The sequence below is a fragment of the Nelusetta ayraudi genome, unplaced genomic scaffold, assembly GCF_046127955.1.
Source record: "Nelusetta ayraudi isolate G7.1 ecotype Tasmania unplaced genomic scaffold, CSIRO-AGI_Nayr_v1 ptg000008l, whole genome shotgun sequence".
Taxonomy (NCBI): Eukaryota; Metazoa; Chordata; class Actinopteri; order Tetraodontiformes; family Monacanthidae; genus Nelusetta; species Nelusetta ayraudi.
The window spans coordinates 1,423,033-1,441,556 of record NW_027466058.1 but is presented as its reverse complement, the minus strand read 5'-3'; the positions used below and the strand labels follow the sequence as shown (position 1 = coordinate 1,441,556).

General features: G+C 46.8%; 3 protein-coding genes across 4 annotated transcripts; 1 reads left to right on the top strand and 2 right to left on the bottom strand.

Annotated features, from left to right (window-relative positions):
- Positions 1–232: 232 nt before the first annotated feature.
- ankrd2 (ankyrin repeat domain 2 (stretch responsive muscle)) lies at positions 233–5,293 on the bottom strand. Of its 2 annotated transcripts, XM_076018568.1 has the most exons (7): positions 3,384–5,293; positions 2,976–3,080; positions 2,273–2,371; positions 2,033–2,131; positions 1,817–1,915; positions 1,630–1,728; positions 233–855 (listed from the first exon to the last, which is right to left on the bottom strand). In XM_076018568.1, exons 2-7 carry the CDS (start codon positions 3,078–3,080, stop codon positions 733–735), a joined length of 624 nt encoding a protein of 207 aa, XP_075874683.1. In that variant the 5' UTR covers positions 3,384–5,293; the 3' UTR covers positions 233–732. The 2 variants fall into 2 exon arrangements, with proteins under 2 accessions (XP_075874683.1, XP_075874685.1); XM_076018570.1 differs by lacking the exon at positions 3,384–5,293 and having other exon boundaries at positions 2,976–3,302.
- Positions 5,272–9,203, top strand: st3gal7 (ST3 beta-galactoside alpha-2,3-sialyltransferase 7). Its single transcript, XM_076018571.1, has 8 exons — positions 5,272–5,399; positions 5,497–5,673; positions 5,759–5,885; positions 6,211–6,548; positions 6,636–6,822; positions 6,931–7,071; positions 7,573–7,722; positions 7,801–9,203. The coding sequence occupies exons 2-8, from the start codon at positions 5,513–5,515 to the stop codon at positions 7,885–7,887; spliced, it is 1,191 nt and encodes a 396-aa protein (XP_075874686.1). The 5' UTR covers positions 5,272–5,399; positions 5,497–5,512; the 3' UTR covers positions 7,888–9,203.
- On the bottom strand, positions 8,551–18,092 carry hps1 (HPS1 biogenesis of lysosomal organelles complex 3 subunit 1). Its single transcript, XM_076018567.1, has 18 exons — positions 17,833–18,092; positions 16,098–16,642; positions 15,323–15,457; positions 14,365–14,507; positions 14,159–14,267; positions 13,066–13,226; positions 12,340–12,442; positions 12,166–12,244; positions 11,622–11,680; positions 11,375–11,542; positions 11,099–11,278; positions 10,550–10,623; positions 10,299–10,436; positions 10,123–10,187; positions 9,842–9,987; positions 9,274–9,387; positions 9,095–9,177; positions 8,551–9,013 (listed from the first exon to the last, which is right to left on the bottom strand). Exons 2-18 carry the CDS (start codon positions 16,212–16,214, stop codon positions 8,851–8,853), a joined length of 2,037 nt encoding a protein of 678 aa, XP_075874682.1. The 5' UTR covers positions 16,215–16,642; positions 17,833–18,092; the 3' UTR covers positions 8,551–8,850.
- Between the last annotated feature and the right edge of the window lie 432 nt (positions 18,093–18,524).

Here is an 18,524-nt window from a genome sequence, read left to right as displayed (position 1 = left end):
ACATATATATATATATATATATATATATATATATATATATATATATATATATATATATATACACATACTGTTCACATATATATACACACAATATGTCTATATGTGTTCACACTGCAACATTTTGAGCAGTTGTCAGTTCCTCCACCGTGTGGAACATTTGAGATTTGAGCCAGTGATGGCAGAGGGAAACTATGCCCAGCTGAGCGGCCCCTCCCGCCCCCCTCGGCCCCCCACCAATCCCTGACATTAATCACGGCGCTACCAGCTGACCATCAGCTGACCCCTAACACGCTGCCACTGTGCGGTGCGAACTCAGGGTCGCGCGTCGGTCACCAGAGAAGAGACGTGACTGGACCTCAAGGTTTCTGAAGCTTCACGGTCCGGCCTCTCGCAAATGCGAAGCCGTCAGTTCGGGAATTGCGCCTTTGTGATGTCACATAGGGAACTGAAACCTTGGTGACAGCTTATTTTGCCCTTTAAAATCACTTTTTTTGATCCCTTACCATACATGGGGAGGGTAAAACACAGTGTCTGTTTTAGCGGGAGGCTAACTATGAGCGCCTTTGCAGGAGGCTGTAAACAGAAGGCTAAATGTGACCTCTAAAGTATATTTTTGATAATGCCATCCTCGAGCCGGAGAACTCAAGACGGTCGAAACCCTAGAATGCATTTTGAACCCGAGGCGGTGCTCTGATGACGATGACAGAGGACGTTCCGCGGGAGGCGTCGGAGCTAGTCGCTCCTCTCCCTGGAGTCGCTGTCGGCTGTCGCCTCCTTCGTCGTCTCCGGTCCCCGCAGGGTCTCCATGATGTCGATCTGCCAGTGTTTGGCCTGCTCCGCCGCTGTGATGCCCTCCTGGAAGACAGGTCACTCTGTCAGCCCGCTGTGCGAGGCTCCATCCTGGAGACACAGCGATGCTAGTTTCTGCTCAAGGACTGACTTGATAAATGAGGTTTGGACTCGCGTATGAGCTTCACTGAAAAGTTTTCTTTCCCTTCAATTTCCTAACGCCATAATAATTAAAGAAAAAAAACATAGAAAGCAAAAAGGCAGAATTGTTTGAAGTACTTGTTACTAGGTACTTATTATGCTATTTTATGCATGCTATTTTTTTACGAATGCCCCTGTATTTCCATCTTGTCCAGTTGCTAGAAATGAGAAATTCTCATAGATATGAATTAGGTGTCTATCTATGTATCCATCCATCTATCTATCTATCTATCTATCTATCTATCACTAATAGAATCAAATAAAATAAAATCCTTTATTAATCCCACATTTGGGACATTTGCATAATTACAGCAACAACAGTGCAAAATCAGGAAAATTATATTGATTCAAAGGAAAGAAAGAAAGAAAAGAAAATATTAATAGAAAATTATAAAAAAAAAATTATAAGTTCTGTACGTAATATTGACATATAAATAAGTATTTTATTGCACCTTTATGAAATGTAAATGCAGCTGTACAGCCTGATGGCTATATATCTACATGTATATCGATATACTATCTATAATATTCCAGTCTGGTTCAAGTTTCATTGTATTTATAAAAATTGAAACAAAAATAAAACAGCTGCATTGTATTAATATGGACCTAACTTGTGCTCTCTTGGAAAAAGAAACTCACATGATTTTTAATTTTGGTGTCAGCTCCGGCCTCCACAAGCAGCTTCACGATCTTGTACCTGTTGAGACGTACTGCATCGTGCAGGGCCGTATCCCCTTCCTGTGAGCAGAAACACATACTAGACATGAAAAAAAAAAAAAAAAAAAAATCAAAAGGCCACAATGAGCCACAGGTGGCCGCAGCCTACCCTGTCTTTGGAGTTGATTTTGACGTCACAGGACAGCAGGTACTCCACGATGTCGATGTGGCCGGTCCTGGTGGCCACGTGCAGAGGCGTGCTGCACAGCTGCAACGTCGCACGCCAGCGGAAACTGTGACTGGATCATATCTGTGCCATCCACCACACTGTCGTGCACAACACCTGCGGTATGTTGCCGTGAGTTTCGGTACGAACGTGAGTCACCTTATCTCTGACTTTGAGGTCAGCGCCGTGGCTCCTCAGGGCTTTGATGACCTCCAGGCTGCCCCCTCTGCAGGCCCAGTGGATGGCCCGGGAGCCCAGCTGAAACACACAGAAGGTGGGACCCACTCGCTCCTATAAATAGCCCTGACTCCAGGCCAACGTTAGGCTGCGGCTTTAGCGTGTGAAGATTATCTCGCGCAATCTCATCGCCGTCCCCGCGGACGAGCGGCGCGGCCTCACCTGATCTTTAAAGTTGATATCGGCGCCGTGCTTCAGGAGCTTCTGCACGACCTCGGCGTGCCCCTCCAGCGAGGCTCGGTGCAGAGCGGTCCTCTTCATCTGGGGGTGATGTTAATATGTGATGTCAGCAAAACAAACAAACAAACAAACAAAAATTTTTAAAAAATGGTAACACTTTCTATGAAGGTCTATTGTATGTGTACAACTTAAGACAACGTTTATAAATGATTACAGTGACACTGAGGTCCTGGATGGTACAACATATTACAGCTAGCATTTATAAAAGATGTTATAGACGATGACTTTGTGGGTTTAAAGTAAAGGGTCAGTGACATGTTTTATAATGCCGGTCATGTTTTAAAATGCCCTATAAAAAGACATTATTCCAGAAGTGCTGACCCTTTACTTACTAACATCACAGTCATCCTCTTAAAAAGTTTTTTGTAACAGGTAGTTATAATATGGTAAACCATGCAGGAGTTCAGTGTCACTTTGCCGTGGAGTATAAAACATTATGACTGATGAGCTTTATATCAGAACACATTATATCCATCATTATAAACATTGTCATAAGTTGTCATAAATCATTATGAACATTTTTGACATGTTTTATATTGCCTTATAAAGGCACTCATAATGCATTATACAATAGACCTTCATAGGAAAAAAAAATGCACTTGTCTTGTGAGTGTATGCACTGGACCTCGTCGTGGACATTAGGGTTCCCTCCGTCCTCCAGGTACTTGTCGATGATGTTCATGTTGCCTTGACAGGCTGCATTCATGAATTCTATGTCTCCAGGCTGCATCTGTCCAGACAAACCCACACGGCGAGACGAGAAAAGACTTCAAGGTCTCACATCTTGCTTTTAGAGAGAGTGGCGCAGTCTGGCGTAAATGTTCTCCACAGGCCTCGAGGGAATCAGCATTATTTGGCCCTCGGCATTTTACAACATTTTATGATGAATCAGAATTGCTTTATGTGACATTACAAAGGCCTAATTTCCTGAAGCGTGCTTTCCTGTGTTCAGGAATTTCATGGAAGCACACAAATACTAAACTGTAGGGCAAGCGTGGCAAGCAGGGGTACTTTGCTGGATAATGAAGCTTACTGCATGTGTCAGTCTTCCCCTTTTATCACAGCTCAGAGACGTCCTCTGCTCGGCTCAGATCCAAAGTCAAACCTTTTATGTTTGAGGAGATCCTGCTCGCTGCAAAATGACAGTGGCAGTGCAGGTACAGTATAGCAGCAGTACAATGCTAATTAAGCCATCACTTTGGTTTCTAGGGAAATAAATCACACGCATTGTGACCACATTTGAAGAATAGCTGGAATAACATCTCAATACACCAACTTACTATTTTACTATCTAGTGTTCACAGGTTAGACCTCCAGTACTCATACTTAAAGCAGGATTTTAGCATCAGTAACACTGTTGTCACCCACCTGAGCCCTCAGCGCCGCGCCAGTTTTCATGTCCCAACACAGCAGCCGCAGACTGCGCAGCCTCCTTTCATCGTCATTTCAAAGCAGCAGAAAACCAAAACAACAACTTGGCAGCTAAAGAGGGTAAAACAATGGGCACTGTTCTATGCTGGGATGAGGTCTGTGTGAGTGCCGTCGTTCACCCAGCGACTGCATGGCTGAAATAGCCGGTGGGACACTGTTACCCCAACAAACAGGTGTGTGTGTGTGTGCACATCAGCGTGCTTGCCAACGTTGCACACTCCCCCTCTCGCCTTCTCCCTGCATGTCTCACACACACATGGACATGGATTGGTACCGAGGGTCAGCGCCTTTCAAGCTCCTGGCTTTGCTGCGCTTCTCACTTACACACCAACGCGGCACCTTTCAAACGCTCCGCTTCCAGGGTTCCGTTTTCCGCAAGAGTTCCATTCGTGCTCCACTCCTCTGTCACCCCGTGTCCAGCCACAGTTTATTTCCGATCCGCCGTGTCCGTCAAGGCACTTGAAGCCCTCCTGTATGGAGTAGTGCTGTGCGTTACTGCAAGATTTGGTATCGATCAGTCAGTCAGTATCGACAATACCGATACCGATACTAAGTGTTTTGTGACATCTCTTTTCCCCCAGGATAGGGTTTGGATACTTTTGGTAAATAGAAGATATTCCTCTACATCAGGTGTCACCAACACAGTGCCCCTGGTCACCAGGTATAGCCCCCAAGGACCACACGAGTTGCCTGCAGGCCTGTTCTAAAAATTGAACAACTCGGTGAGCTGCGTCTCAGATTTCATTTTATTCTGTTGCAATTCTTTTGTAACCCACACTTGTATTTATATAGATTCAAAAATGACAGTATCTTAAAAATAAAATGATTAAAAAAAAATTGTAGTTACTGTATGAAGTCTAGAGAGGTTTAGGTGAACTCTTTAAACTCAGATTAATAGAAATAAGGTCTTGAATAGTGATACTATCTGTATCCAACCTTGGTAATTGAGACATTGAGAACTCACTAACGTGATCAGAGTATCATGATATATAACGGAAAGTTAACTGAGAAATGTATTGTTTCAGAGGAGTGTAGCAAACTGTTTGCCCTTTGTAATGCTTTAAATGCCTTTTTGAACCTGCTCTCAGGTTCAAAAAGGTGACCTCTGCTCTACAATGTCTCTTGCACCTTTAGAGCATCAGTCTTTATAAAGAGCTGCTGGTTTACCCTCCATTCAATTATTTTTGTTCTCGGAATTATTGTTGCAATTAAACATTCCAACTTAATGAGCAACTTTGCAGTAGTTTAAACATTATAATCAATACATATATCAATATCTTCAATCTAAAGTATCCATCTCATTACACCAATATCGATCAATACCAATACCAACTTTGGTATCGGTATCTTGATCAATACCCACCACTAGCTTAGAGGATGTGTCCCCTTCTATGTTGACTTATCAGGGAGGTATTTATGTTAGTCGGGCACACGATTATTTACAGAGCATCGCTAAGTGATGGGTTAATGCTTAACCAGCACTGGTTGGACTGAGAGTTCAGTAGCAGCAGCAGCAGCAGCAGCGACCATTTTATCCAACGGGCTGCTCACGAGCCGCTGCCTCCTACCAGTGGAACCCAGGCGATCACATGGTTCGCCGTCAGCTGAGGTTCCCGCTGTGAGTTTTCATTGTCCATTACTTCAGTTGCTGCGCAAACAGCTCTGCCGACCCCCCTGCGGCTGCATCATGAGATCAGTGTCTGCGTGTGTTTCAGGTGAAAAACAGCCACCATGGTGACCATGAATCACCTGAGCGTGGAGGACCCCGAGGACCCCGAGGACGCCTCCCTGCTGCTGCCCCAGGCTGAAGACACGGTGACACCGACGCCCATCTGCTCTCACAGGCAGCAAACACTCAGACACGCGGAGCCCAGGGACTTTTTCCTCAGCAGGTTCGTCTCCGCAGGCCTCTTGTATATATATTTACTCAGCGCGGCTGCTCTGAAGCTCTGCTGTTGTTTTTCCTTTGGCGCGCAGGAGTGCCAACCTCGCCCTCAGCCTGCTGCTGCTGCTCGGAAGCTACTCGGCTATTCTGATCCCTGCGTATCTCCCTTTGGATCAAGCGGGATTGCTGAGCGACGACTACCAAGAACCCAAAGACCTGGTAGAGATACACAGTTTTTATTGTTTACGTTTTAAATCCAGGCAGTGATAAGGCTGCTGGTCTGATTCCCAAACCTGGAGTTTGCATGTTCTCCCTCTCTATGTCGGCTCTCTCCAGGTGCTCCGACTTCCTCCCAGTATCCAAAAATCACGCATGCTGGGTTAATTTATAACTCGAGCTTGTCTGCAGGTCCGGTTGGTTGTTTGTCTCTCAGTGTAGCCCTGTGATGGTGACCTGTCCCTGACCCTGAGCGCAGGACAACCTGTGAGAGAAATTGATTTTGATGGATCTATGTTATTTCATCCGTCTTCTCTCCTCTCTCCAGGTCCTACTCAACCGATCTGCCTCCCTGCTGTCGGCGCCGTGTCGGCCCGGCTGGTGCCTGAACCACCTGAAGCCTCTCGCCTGTTCACCGGGTCTCCTTGACATCCCAGTGTTTGTGCAGCAGGACGGGCTGGTGCTCTCGGACCTGCCCCCTCCCCTGGGGTTCCAGGGCAGCGAGCGACATCTGGCCCAGGCTCTGGCCTCCTTGCCCCAGCCCGGCCTGCCTCCCTCCCTGGGCAGCAGTGGCCGATGCAGGCGGTGCGTGGTGGTGGGCAGCGGAGGGGTCCTTCACGGGAGCCACCTCGGATCTCACATCGACCACTACGATGTCATCATTAGGTAGGCTACAGTTAGACAGAGGGGGAAAGGAACGCGGAAGAAGCTGGCCGGGTTTTGGTGAACGTCTTTTCCCTCTGCGGTCTCCAGGATGAATAACGCTCCAGTGCGCGGCTTCGAGAGGGACGCCGGCTCCCACACCACCATCCGCCTCATGTACCCAGAGGGGGCGGCCCGCTCTGTAAACGAGTACCAGAGGACCAGCATGGTCGCTATTGTGGTTTTTAAGAGCCTCGACTTGGACTGGCTCACTTCTGTCATAAGCAAGCGGCCTTTGGTAAGCCGGAAGATCAGAGGGAGCGCAGCGCAAAGAAGCGGCTCCCTTGCGTAAGCCTTTATAGTCGCAGAGCTGCTGAGCTCACTGCGCTCGCTGTGCTTTTAACAGAGCTTCTGGTCCAAACTGTGGTTCTGGAGGGAGGTGGTGGATGATATTCCTCTGGGACCAGAGCACTTCAGGATCCTCAACCCAGAGATCGTTTGCAAGACAGGGCAGGCCCTGCAGAAATACGCAGTGAAAAAGGGAAGAGTGAGTTTCTTTTTACTGAAGTGTTTTTGTAATTAGCCAAGTCGCAATGCGCACAATGAGAAGAAAGAATTTTAACATCAAAAAGACGAGCAGAGATTACAGTTTCGAAAAGGAGGCCAAATGCATGTATTCTATTTATTTGGCCAGCAGGGGCCGCCAAAATTGGTTGCAAAAAGACGAAAATGGCTGTCAATACTGAAAGGAGCCCTAAATTCATACCATTACAAACTGCTTAGAATATTTTTGTTGGTCTAAATTGCTAGTTAAGAAAAACAATCAGGCTGATGTCTATTTTGTTTTATTTGGTCTAATCTTGAGCGGAAAGTTGTCACAATGACACAACACAATACCTGACTTCTTGCTAGTTCAATCTGCTCCGATAACCAAAATGTAGCAGAGACCTTTCTGACTTCACTGTAAGTTGAAGAGTGACGAGCCATAAGAATAAACTTAAACCTTATTTTGCACTCCTGACGAGAAACGTCTTCTCTGGTCTCGTAGATGGTCCCCACACTCGGAGCCAGTGCCGTGGTGATGGCCATGCAGCTCTGCGACCAGGTGAGCCTGGCGGGGTTCGGCTACGACATGCAGCACCCAGACGCCAGGCTGCACTACTACGAGAGTCTGCGCATGGGTGCGATGAAGGCTCAGGTACGAGATCGGCCCAACAGACGGTCACACTCGCGCCTTTCATTCGGGTCACATTCGTCTTGTGCTCCTGCCAACCAGGTGGTGCACGACATCAGTGCCGAGAAGCTCTTTCTGAGGGACCTGGTGGCCGCAGGAGCCGTGACCGACCTGACGGGGGCGCTGTGATGTCAGAGGGAAAGAAACAAAAAGGAATTCCGTACACTCCCGTCTCTCACCCTGACTGCAACCTGCAGCACAGGTTGTTCTTTAAAATGCTCACGGTCTAAAGGATTGACCGATGAGTAAGCAAATTAAACTCTTAAGGCCTGATAAGCTCATGATGATGAAACCACGGCTTAAGATGATCCCAGCGTCCTGGTTTTACACAAAGTCCGACGTCAGACATGGGACAGTTTCAAGCTCGACATACATTTATTTCTCATCCGAATACGGCTTTGCAGATTAGAGTCATCTGAAAATCAATTTCTCAAGACCAGCAGGTTTAGTAACCCTCTGTGTACCGTCTCCATAAAGGTCTCTGCTGCAACTTCCACATTTTTAAAAGAGACAAAAACAAAAGAAGTGGCAGAGTCTAACCTCACCTCGGAGAGCTACCAGGATCACAAGGGATTATTATTTTTTGTGAACAGTGTGATTTAGATTTAAACACACTTTTCTCATGTCTGGTGAGGTCACTGAAAGGCTAAACACATATTGTTTATAGATCTATTTTTTTGAAGGTGGATTTTGACATAATCCTGTGCCTTTCATAGTCTTTCAGCAAAATGTATTTCAGAAGATGAAAAACAGCTTCCAAGAGACGACCGACATTAAAACAGCATACAGTAATTACTGCTTTATAAATGTTTTATTTACACGGCATCTGAAAGCAGCTGCAATCGGGGGCTCAGCGGGACAACGTCTGCATTTTCAAGAAAATTAGCAGATTTAAATTTCACAAAGCAAAAACTGCACGAGCAGAATTACTAATAAATAAAAGACAGGACAGAAATTATTCATGTTTCCGTACCGTACGTACGGCCTTCTAGTCTAGAGAACAGTGCACGTGTGCACGACTGCGTCCCAGTGTGCTCACGCTAACCAAAGGCGCGTCTGATGAAGTCAGTTCCACCTGCTGCAGTGCGGGCACTAGAGCAGCGGGTTGCGTGACGGCTCCCACAGCTTGCTGGCCAGCTGCCTGCAGTGCTGCAGGATGATCTCGACGGGGATCACCCCCAGGTGAACCGTCAGCAGCTCGTAGCACTTCACCACCTCGCCCTGCCGGTTCTTGCTGTAGTAGCGCAGCAGCTTCCTGTCGGCGCAGACACACGGCTTTTAGCGTCGGCGCCTCCTCCGCGTCGCACCCACCACCTGCCGGCCGCCGGCCGCTTACCTGTAGTAGTCCCAGGCGAACATGCCGATGGGCGGAGTGTCGTCAGGCAACGTGGGAATCTCCCCCGCCTCCAACTTGAAGCCCTTGTTGATACCGGGGGGGGGGGGGGAAGACGTCACTTTGTGTTTCTATCTTCCCAGCATTCGTTTGAAATGAAGTCAGGCGAGTTTGCTGCGTACCGTCTCATTTTCGAACCACAGGAAGTAGCAGAAGTAGAAATCGCCATCGCGCAGGGTCACGGTGGAGTAACCCTTCTGGAGGTAGCGCCGCGTCGTGCTGACCTGGTTCCACACCTGCAGTTCAGGCCGTTAAATTGGGAAATTGCTATTAATTCAAATTTGTATACTGAGTGAGTGTTTCAAGCTTGTTTGGGTTTTTTTATATACATAAAAATGGATTTCAGTGAAAGCTATACACCTAGGATAAAGAGGCATTTTAAAACCCCTTTAGACAAAATGTTCATGTTTCATCTTTTAAGGAAGGTAAAAACGAGCGTGTAAACCGAGGGATAATCTTCACCCCCCCCCCCAGACTTCTATAGAGTTGTGTGTGAAATTAATTTTGCAATGCTGCCCCCTGCAGTCCAAGTTTGAAAAATAAAATCTGTGTCTTGTGACTGTATTCCTGCTACTCACATTGAAAAAAAAAAAATACATCTATGGAATCAATGCTTCTCCTGCTAACTCAGGCACTTTCAATCAAGCTAAAAAAACCTGTCACGATGTGCTCCATTGTGGCCGAAGTCACCTTGCTTTTGATGAACCGAGCCACGGGCCCCTTGCCCAGCTCAGACGTGGTGCGCTCCGTGATGCTGAGCGAGGGGGCGATCATTTGGCCACTGGCGCGGTCCACGCAGATGAAGTGGACGAGACCGGGGAAATCCTCCAGGAACGTGAGAATAGCTGAGTCAAGGTCAGAACGCTCAAGGGTGTCTGCAGGATTTACTCGGAGCGCATGGACGCAGCCAAGACCTGCACTAAAACGTGTTTATGTTTGGGAACAGGAAGTGGATTATTGAGCAGGATATGACACCATGGTGATGTTCCTCCTGCTTTTCACCAGCAGAAAATCCTTCCAGTCCATCAGTTTTTCTCTGTGGGAGAAAGAAAACAACCAGAGACGGAGGGAGGAGGAGTGAGAAAACTCCGGTGTTTGACTTTATAATTGAACTGTGACACAAAAAACAAGTGGGAGCAATACGCACTGCACCATGGTCTGGGCTCGTTCCTGCAGGCTCGGCGAGAGACGCTGAGGAGGGTCGCCGGGGCCGGCCTCCATCAGAAAACAGTTTCTGTACAAGTCGCACAGCTGGGTCTTCATTTTCTTACACCACGGGATGAGTCTGAAACAAAAACAAGGGCGGGTGGGGGGTAGGGGAGATTATTAAATGGACCGTGGAAACGGCGGGATTCGCAGTGACTGGTTTTGGCCAGCAGAGGGCAGAAGCGGACTCACTGTTTGTTCAACCTCGGTCCTTTGGCGAAGGCTTGGTTCTTGAACTGTTTCCACACTTGATCCAACTGGACAGACTGGAGAAGTTGCGATTCGAATTGGGAGAGAGACGTTCATGCAATATACTGGATCAGGGTTTTTTCAACTATATGATGATATTTTACTGATTTGCAAATAATTTGAACATTTAACTGAAACTAACTAAAACAAATTCTTCTATTCCTTTTGGTAAAAGACGCTAAATATACAAGAAATGACCATTAGAGGTCATGTTTGTGGCCTAAATTTTCCATGAGTACCAAGCAAACATATTGCAGGACCATATCATTTCTGGACAATATCACATGATGAATTGAATACAGAATCTATTGTGTGACATCACTTAATTACTTCATGTGACATAAGGAGATTTTTTTTTTCTTCTAACAAGCTGAATTTTGTATTTAGCTTTTCAAATGTTGAAACGGGGGGGGGGGGGGGGCAATCATTCTGGCTTGCCCACGGACAGCTATGCGCACAATGATAATTGGTCACACGTGTCGGAACTCAAACCTGTATTTCTCTGGGTCCCAGGGCCCTGATGAATCTGTCCAGCTTGTGTCGGACCTCCTGTAAGCTGGGCTGCCCCTTGGTGGCGGCGGAGCCTTCCAGGCCTTCACTCAGACGCTTCTCCAGCTTGGCGAAGGCCTCCAAGTATTTATACACCGACATGGCCATGGCGCTGTTGGGACTCTTAACGAAAAAAAATTCGCAAGTGAGACGCTTCATAACTCAGCACAAGTGCGCCTCCTGCTGGCCACAAACCATGAAGCCGGGAGGAAAACAGACCTTGGTTATCAGCACCAGGTTGATGCCGGGCCACAGAGGGAGGCAGTACATGGAGTGAGGCATCATGGGATACAGGCCGTCTTTGCGGGAGACCTCCAGGAAGACTCTGCGGGGGGAGGAGGGGTCCGGCGGAGGAAGCTCCAGGGTCTGCAGGCTGTCCTCCCCCATCTGGGAGGAGAAGGACCAGGTGAGGGGCGTCGCTGCGACGGCAGGGGAGAAGCTCCAGCTCCTGAACGCAGACTCATACCTGCACGTCCGGGTCGACGAACTCAAACACAGGAGTGTGTCCAGGTAGCGGCTTGTCTTCTAAAACACACACACAAAAACATTATGATCAGAGAGTGAAGAGGAAGAATACGCTGCACTTCACTCGGTCAGGTGGCTGTACAAGAAACAAGTTTAATTTAATGTTGTCAACTTCTCACGAAATACTCGTCAGTGCCTGTAGGTGGCAGTCGGTAGCGCCGCAACGACTTTTTTTATTTATTTTTTTCACACAAAACAGAATTAGTAACGCATGCATCACGTGGCGGCACTGACACAGCAAACCACTATGATGGATAAATATTTAAAAACTTCACCCTTCACTGCACCCAAATAATTCCCCATCATGTCAAACGTGGAATAACTGCGGGCTCATTTCCCACAACATATTTCTGCAAGCTTGTGTTTTTTTCAAATCTGACTTTGTTTTTCTCCCTTTTTTTTTTTTTAAATGTAACCATGTGTGGTGGCTCATGTCATGACAGAAAAATACTTCACGAGGGTGCAGAGCTCCTCATGCAAACCACCTGAACCGCTGGATTCTGTGGGCGACGGCTCCGGCGTGTAGAAACTTTCCGGTCCGGAACCAGACGTGCTTTCAATGTCCTTCAGAAGGAGAAGGAGACACACAGACGGAGAAGTTGGATGAGCAGCCGGGTGACACACGTGCCTCTGGAGTCAGTGTGACAGCGGCTTCCCACCTCAGGACTCGGTTCATCCAGGTCCGTGCTGCTGGGGTGCATGTTCTGCGCCATGACGATGAGAGCCAGGAGGTCCGAGGTGGTGAGCGTGCTGGCGTTCCGGCTGCAGGGGGCAGCAGAGAGGAGAGCAAAACACCTTTTAGAAACTAAGAGCGAAAAGCGAAGAGCGAAACTGTCAGAAAGTGAAACATTTCAGTTTCACTTTCACTTTTCATCAGGGACTGCACTGGCACACAGCCGTGCGTGATGAACAACGCTACGGAACTCCGGAAAACTGCAAAGCTTAGCACTCTGTTTACAGCCTGCAGCAAAAACGTTCAGTGTTGGCTTCCTGCTAAAAACCGATGCTTTGTTAGGACAGCAGCCGTGTGCTGGTCTCACTGAGGCGTTGGCAGCTGGGAGGGGCATTAATGCCCTTTGTGACATGGGGCTGATTAACCACCTGAAGCTGGTAGTAGAGGTAAGGGGTGGAGATTTGTCATTTGTAGAGGTTCATTTGCACTTTCGACTGTTGGAAAACATCGGCTGATTCCACACTGCTGCCCATGAAGATGTACATTTTCTTTTTCTTAGACAAAATCCTCAGTTTATTATTGTGTAAATGTATCGGTAATTGCGTTTGACCAGCTGCAACAATCACATGATGTGTCCCATTTACGACTTTCATTTTATAACGCTATTAAAGAAAGGCTAGTAAAGACCTTTTTATTTGAACTTTACGCAAACCTGGAGTAGAAGGCCAGCAGCTTGGTGTGGACCAGGATGAAGGCGTGCAGCACCTCCTCGCCCGCCCGCTCCGTGCTGCTGTTGAGCTGCTGCACCAGGCGGCCCTCCAGGAACTCGATGCACTGCTCGCACAGGGTCGGGTGGATGAGGCGCTCCACTGCCTGGAACACATAGAGAGAGTGAAAGAGAGAGAGAGAGACAGAGAGACAGAGAGCAGTCAGTTCCACGGTGTCGCCATGAACCGCAAGTTTCCATCCCAGCTGAAGCATTTGCCCAGAGGATCCTGCCGCCACTCTGAGACGCTCTGGCAGGCGTTTATCTGTTCCAGACTCTGGGCTGAGGAGGGACGGCGCTTTGAACCAGGACTGAGACTGAGAGTCAGGAAGACCCCGCCTCAGGAAATGTGGCTGTCTGAGGCCGAGTCGGAAGCTTCCTTTGAAATTTTGAAATGAACCTTTATTACATTTACCACCGTGACTTCATTACATTTTCATCTTCGTTCTGCTTCTAATTTTAACTTGAAAGAAACAAACACACGCTCTGTGGTGCTTTATCTCATTTCTATTATTATATTATATTTTCATAATTATGTAGTGCATAAAAAGGTGCTGAAAACATTTGTTCTATATCAGATATTGGTGGAAAGGAAATTGGGACGGTGCATTAAAGTAATACGAAGAGGGGACATACAGTTTTTACTACGTGAAAATCTAGCCATTAATTACTACATAATAATATAGTGTATATAATTACATAATTATATACTTTGAAAATAATACATACTGTGATACTACTACTATTTATTAATTTAAAATATGACATGATGCAAAAAAAAATCATTACAAACAAAAATGGTTCCTTATTATTACTATTATTATTATACTTTAACCTAAAATATAATTTAAATATGCCAAAATCAGACTTGGACAAACTTGAAAATAATCTCAAAAACACACTAAATGAGTATTACTTAATAATATGGGTTCATTTTCTAAACAATTAACCTTTCTGAATTTATTTCCACGCATCAGGTGTGAAAATCTGTATTAATATTATTATCTGTCTTGTGTGTGTCGCAGGGGTTTGACTTCACCTCCACCAGGAAGCTCTGGTCGTTCTGCTGGAGGTGGCAGTAGGTCTCCAGCAGGGACTGCAGATGTTTCCACAGCCGCGCTCGTCTCTCCGTGTCCTGAGGACGCAGCCTGTCGGCACAACACGGCGGCTTCGTGAGGAGGATGTCGCAGCAGATGTGAAGTAAATAAGGGATGAGGGTCGTAGGGGGGATCATCAGCGACTCACTCTCTCCTCATGAGGCTGCTGGACAGGGTGACCATGCCGAAGAGCACCTCCAGCATCTTCCTCATCACGTAGATCTTCCTCCTCAGCTCGTCCTCTCCCTCCTCGCCGTCCCCGTTCACCGCGATGTACAGGCACTCGTCGAACTTGAGGGAGGGGGAGAGAAATGTGGAGACACACGCGAGCTTGCATCAATTTAGCTGGAACCGAAACAAAAATCCAAACAGGCACGAGATGTTTTCAAAGAGGGAAGAAGCAGCAGGAGAGAGACGAGAGAGAGAGACGCAGAACTTTGGGAGAAGGTGTGGCTGGCGGCAACCGTTCATTTGATCTCTGCCCTGACTGAAGGTGGAGACAGAGCCAGTCACGCAGCATCTGGAGAGTATTTCTCCCAGTTGCTTTTTCTTCTATTTTTATTTAATCCTAAGTTTAGGAGGAGAACAGAAACGCAGTCTGCTTTTAAGTCTCGGAATAGTCCCCCTCCTCCTCTCCGCCCCCCATGGCTGTGAATCTGTCTCATTACCTTTTATGTGGCGGCAATCGGAAAGTTTTCATCACATCGCAAGGGAGAAAAAAGGCGGAAAGATTTTCAAATAAAGTTTTTCTTGTCCTTGAAAGTCCTCGATGAGCTATTCGCGCTGCAAAAACAGTGCAAATAGCTGCATCACGTGCAGCAGCGCAACGATCGGTCGGATTCCCTAACAGGACTCACATGACCGACGTGGTGATTCACTGTGGGTGGGAGAGCGGCACTGAGGTCACGCTGCCTTCACTGTCAGCAAGACTGGGTCTCGGAATGCAAGGATCTGCTTTCGCCATGAAGTCATTTCAGATCGAAGAGGTGGAAGAGTAAAACCGAGATCTTGTCTGACGGCAGCATGTATTTTTCGACGGTCGCAGGGACCTTTGGAAGGGGGTTTGGGGTTTATTAGCGTGTTTTGCTTTGGAAGGCTGCCTCTACCTGGTGCAGGACGTAGACGTGGTTGTTCTCGGTGGTGAAGGAGGAGTAGTTGTCGCCCAGCCGGTCCACCATGGTGCTGCAGGAGATGATGATGGGCGCAAACAGGGTGCTGATGCTGTCCTCAAACGCCGGCAGCTTGAAAGAGGAAGGAGGAAATCATCATCATCATCATCATCATCATCATCATCAACTTTATTTATACAGCACATTTTAAAAACCACAGGGGTAGCCAAAGTGCTGTACATTGGGACATACAAATAATAATTTAAACAATTGAGTTAGAGGCATAACACAGCCATAAGGACAAAACAAAACAAAGAAAACAGGCTCACGACAAGTGCTTTCTTAGGGGAAGCCAAACAAAATGGAAATAAGTTAAGTGCATTAAAATTAGATTTTTTTTTAAATTGATCGACAGACTTGAACCTGCTTTTCTGAATTTTGTGGGTTTCTAGCATCTCAGTGAACCCGGTAGGGTTGCGAGAAGTTCAAATTTGCATCGGTTTCTTCACATTTTCAGGGCGGGAATGTGATGGAAAAACAAACAGCCCCCTTGTGATGTCACAAAGGACTCTGACACACCTCCAGACAGGTGTTCATTTCACTCATGTCACCTGTTTTGAGTTCAACCCTTTTCAATCATGTACAGTAGAAGGTTGCAGCTACACAGCATGAGCGTGTGCAGGAAGTCAAAGTGTAAACAGAGGAATAAGAGTGAACTAACTAATAATTAATGAGAAATGATGAATGTAATTTGGCAGCAATGAAAACCTACCCCCTGATCCTCCTCTTGAGACGCCCCATACTGCAACTGGATGGCGTGCTGAAACTCCGGGTCGGTCCAGTGGAAGAGGACCTCGGCGCTCTCGCTGGCGATCAGCAAGCACTTCATCTGGGCCCGTCACGCTCTCTCACTCTCACTCTCTGTCTCTGCCCGTCGTCTCACTCCACACTCATGGTCCTGGAACGGATCAATCCGAAGCATTTGTTCAAAACAAGCAGAAACGCATACGGGTGGGATTTCTTTTTTTCTCCTTGAAAGCGTGCTGATCCGACAGACACGGCTGAGGAACGACCACTTCGCACTTCACACTGGCTGCGGTGTGAAGTTCAGAGGTGTGAATCTGGTTTCCTGCTCGCAGATTAGTCCTGATTGTCTGTCAAAACAATCCCTCCTGCGTGGATATACAATCATCGCTTCGTGGTAAACACCGCACTCTTCGCCGGGGCGTTATCCTTTCTGGAGGGCCGCGGGGCTTTGTTTTCAGGGCAGAGTAGTGAACGGATTTGCCGTTCCTCCCTCTCGTCACAGTCTGCTGCCTTTCTTAAAAAAAAAAAAAGTTCAGATAAACAGTGCCTGATGGCTGATACTCTATCAGAGAGCCAGGGAACCTGCTGGGATGGAAACATTCCAGCAGCGAGGGAGTCACAACAATATCAGGCCAAGCAGATGGAGAGTGGAGCGTCCACACTGCTCCCCAAAAAGCGCAGGAAGAAGAAGAAGAAGAAGAAGAAGAAGAAGAAGAAGAAGAAGAAGAAGAAGAAGAAGAAAACCCATTTTTTTAATGTCTAAAAGGAAAGATGAAAAGGCAGGAGAGCTTAGGTGACGTTAACTTACTGAAATTAGACTTAATCTGTTCAAAAAAATGTATAATAATTGATTGTAGTGAAAATTAAAATGCATTGTAGCAAATCTAGATTAAACTCAATTAAACAAGTGTCCATACCACACAAAAGGACGCAACACGAACAAATGTTCTGCTGTGTCTGAATCAACATTTGTTAAATGAACAAAGCTCATTCAGTTCAGTTTTCCTTCTCACATATGATCTCAAACTGTACTGTTGCTGACAGTGTCCTTCACCTTATGACCAAAACAACAACAGTGGAACAGAAAATTGGTATCAAGAATGTGCAGGTAAACAAGCAAACAAGCACATAATCAGCTCACAGAGTTTAAAACACAAACAAGGCAGTTCAGAAAGCGAAAAGGAGGTCAAACCAGATATTAACTGGGACATATAAGACCGCTGGACTTAGATCCAGAACTAACAGCTCGTGGTGTAACACAAAAAGCAACAGCCATGACAATCAAAAACAAATCACTCCGCAACGCAGTTTAATATTTTAGCTCATTTTTCGTCTCGCCTGATCCACTAACGTTATTTTCTCATCACTTCCTATTTTCGCTGACGGCTTCGACGATTTGTGTGTATTCATGCGAGGATCTCGACCGCCCCTTTTCGTTTTTGCTGAAATGGACAATAACACACACACACAACACTTTGCAATAAAGTTCGACGTGACAGCAAAAGTTTCAGCGGAACGCGGTTCCGAACCGGAAGTTTTTTTTCTTTCCTTTTTTTGTTTAAATCACGCGTTTAGTTTGAAGTTTAATTACCAAAGTTCGAACTTCCTGTTCCTGTATGCGCGTTCCACGTTCCTTGCGCCGAGCAAACAAAGCGCGACACGCAGAGAGAGAGAGAGCAAAATCCGCAAACACAACTCACCGTTAGGTCCCATCGATCACCGCAACATCTCTGCACTCTTCGCCGCTTGCGAACGTGTTCGTGTCGGCCGCATCCCACCAGCAACACCAGCAGCAGCACCACCCAGCTCCGCTCCTTCCGTGTGTCCAGCCCGTCCAGTCATGTGACAGCAGCGGGGCGTCACGAGCTGGCAGCTCGGGGCAGGCCGCTCCTGGGTTAGTGTTTGAATTAAAGGGCAGGTTTGCGCGGCAGAGCGGCAGACTGGTCATGTGCCGGTGCCCGAAGTGCGCCACATGACCGGGAGGCTGCGCCAGATAAAGAGTCTGGTATCTGTGGAATGCAGTTTAGTTGGCCACGGAGTGCAAGTCTCAGGGTGAATGGGTCTGATGGTTGTGGAGGGGGGGATGCGGAAGTGTGTTGCAAAGGTGCACAGAAAATACTTAAGAAAATAAATAAATAAACAAACAAACTTTAGTTTAACTAGAGTTTAACTAGAGTTCAATAAGTAAATCACTCCACTTATCGTAGCTTAAGTAGAAATATTAGTTTTATTAATTAATTTAAGGATTAACATTAGCCACGTTTGAAATATTGTGTTTTCTTACCATCAGGTGGCACTAAATTTTACACACTGGACCTTTCAAGCCTTTTTCTTTGGCATGCAAGTTGCAATGTGCTTAGTGGACATTAAAAGGTCACACAGTTGTAATCTG

Excerpts from the sequence above, each read along its gene's own strand:
- hps1 (XM_076018567.1), bottom strand. The coding sequence starts at position 16,214 with ATGAAGTGCTTGCTGATCGCCAGCGAGAGCGCCGAGGTCCTCTTCCAC. Across the intron at positions 13,227-14,158 it reads ACCAGAGCTTCCTGGTGGAG|GCAGTGGAGCGCCTCATCCA; the intron begins GTGAAGTCAAAC and ends TATGTGTTCCAG. Across the intron at positions 9,988-10,122 it reads GAGGAACATCACCATGGTGT|CGTTCCTGGAGGATTTCCCC; the intron begins CATATCCTGCTC and ends CAGCTATTCTCA.
- ankrd2 (XM_076018568.1), bottom strand. The coding sequence starts at position 3,080 with ATGCAGCCTGGAGACATAGAATTCATGAATGCAGCCTGTCAAGGCAAC. Across the intron at positions 1,916-2,032 it reads ACCTCAAAGTCAGAGATAAG|CTGTGCAGCACGCCTCTGCA; the intron begins GTGACTCACGTT and ends GCGACGTTGCAG. Across the intron at positions 856-1,629 it reads ACACCAAAATTAAAAATCAT|GAGGGCATCACAGCGGCGGA; the intron begins GTGAGTTTCTTT and ends CCTGTCTTCCAG.
- st3gal7 (XM_076018571.1), top strand. The coding sequence starts at position 5,513 with ATGGTGACCATGAATCACCTGAGCGTGGAGGACCCCGAGGACCCCGAG. Across the intron at positions 5,674-5,758 it reads AGGGACTTTTTCCTCAGCAG|GAGTGCCAACCTCGCCCTCA; the intron begins GTTCGTCTCCGC and ends TTTGGCGCGCAG. Across the intron at positions 5,886-6,210 it reads ACCAAGAACCCAAAGACCTG|GTCCTACTCAACCGATCTGC; the intron begins GTAGAGATACAC and ends TCCTCTCTCCAG.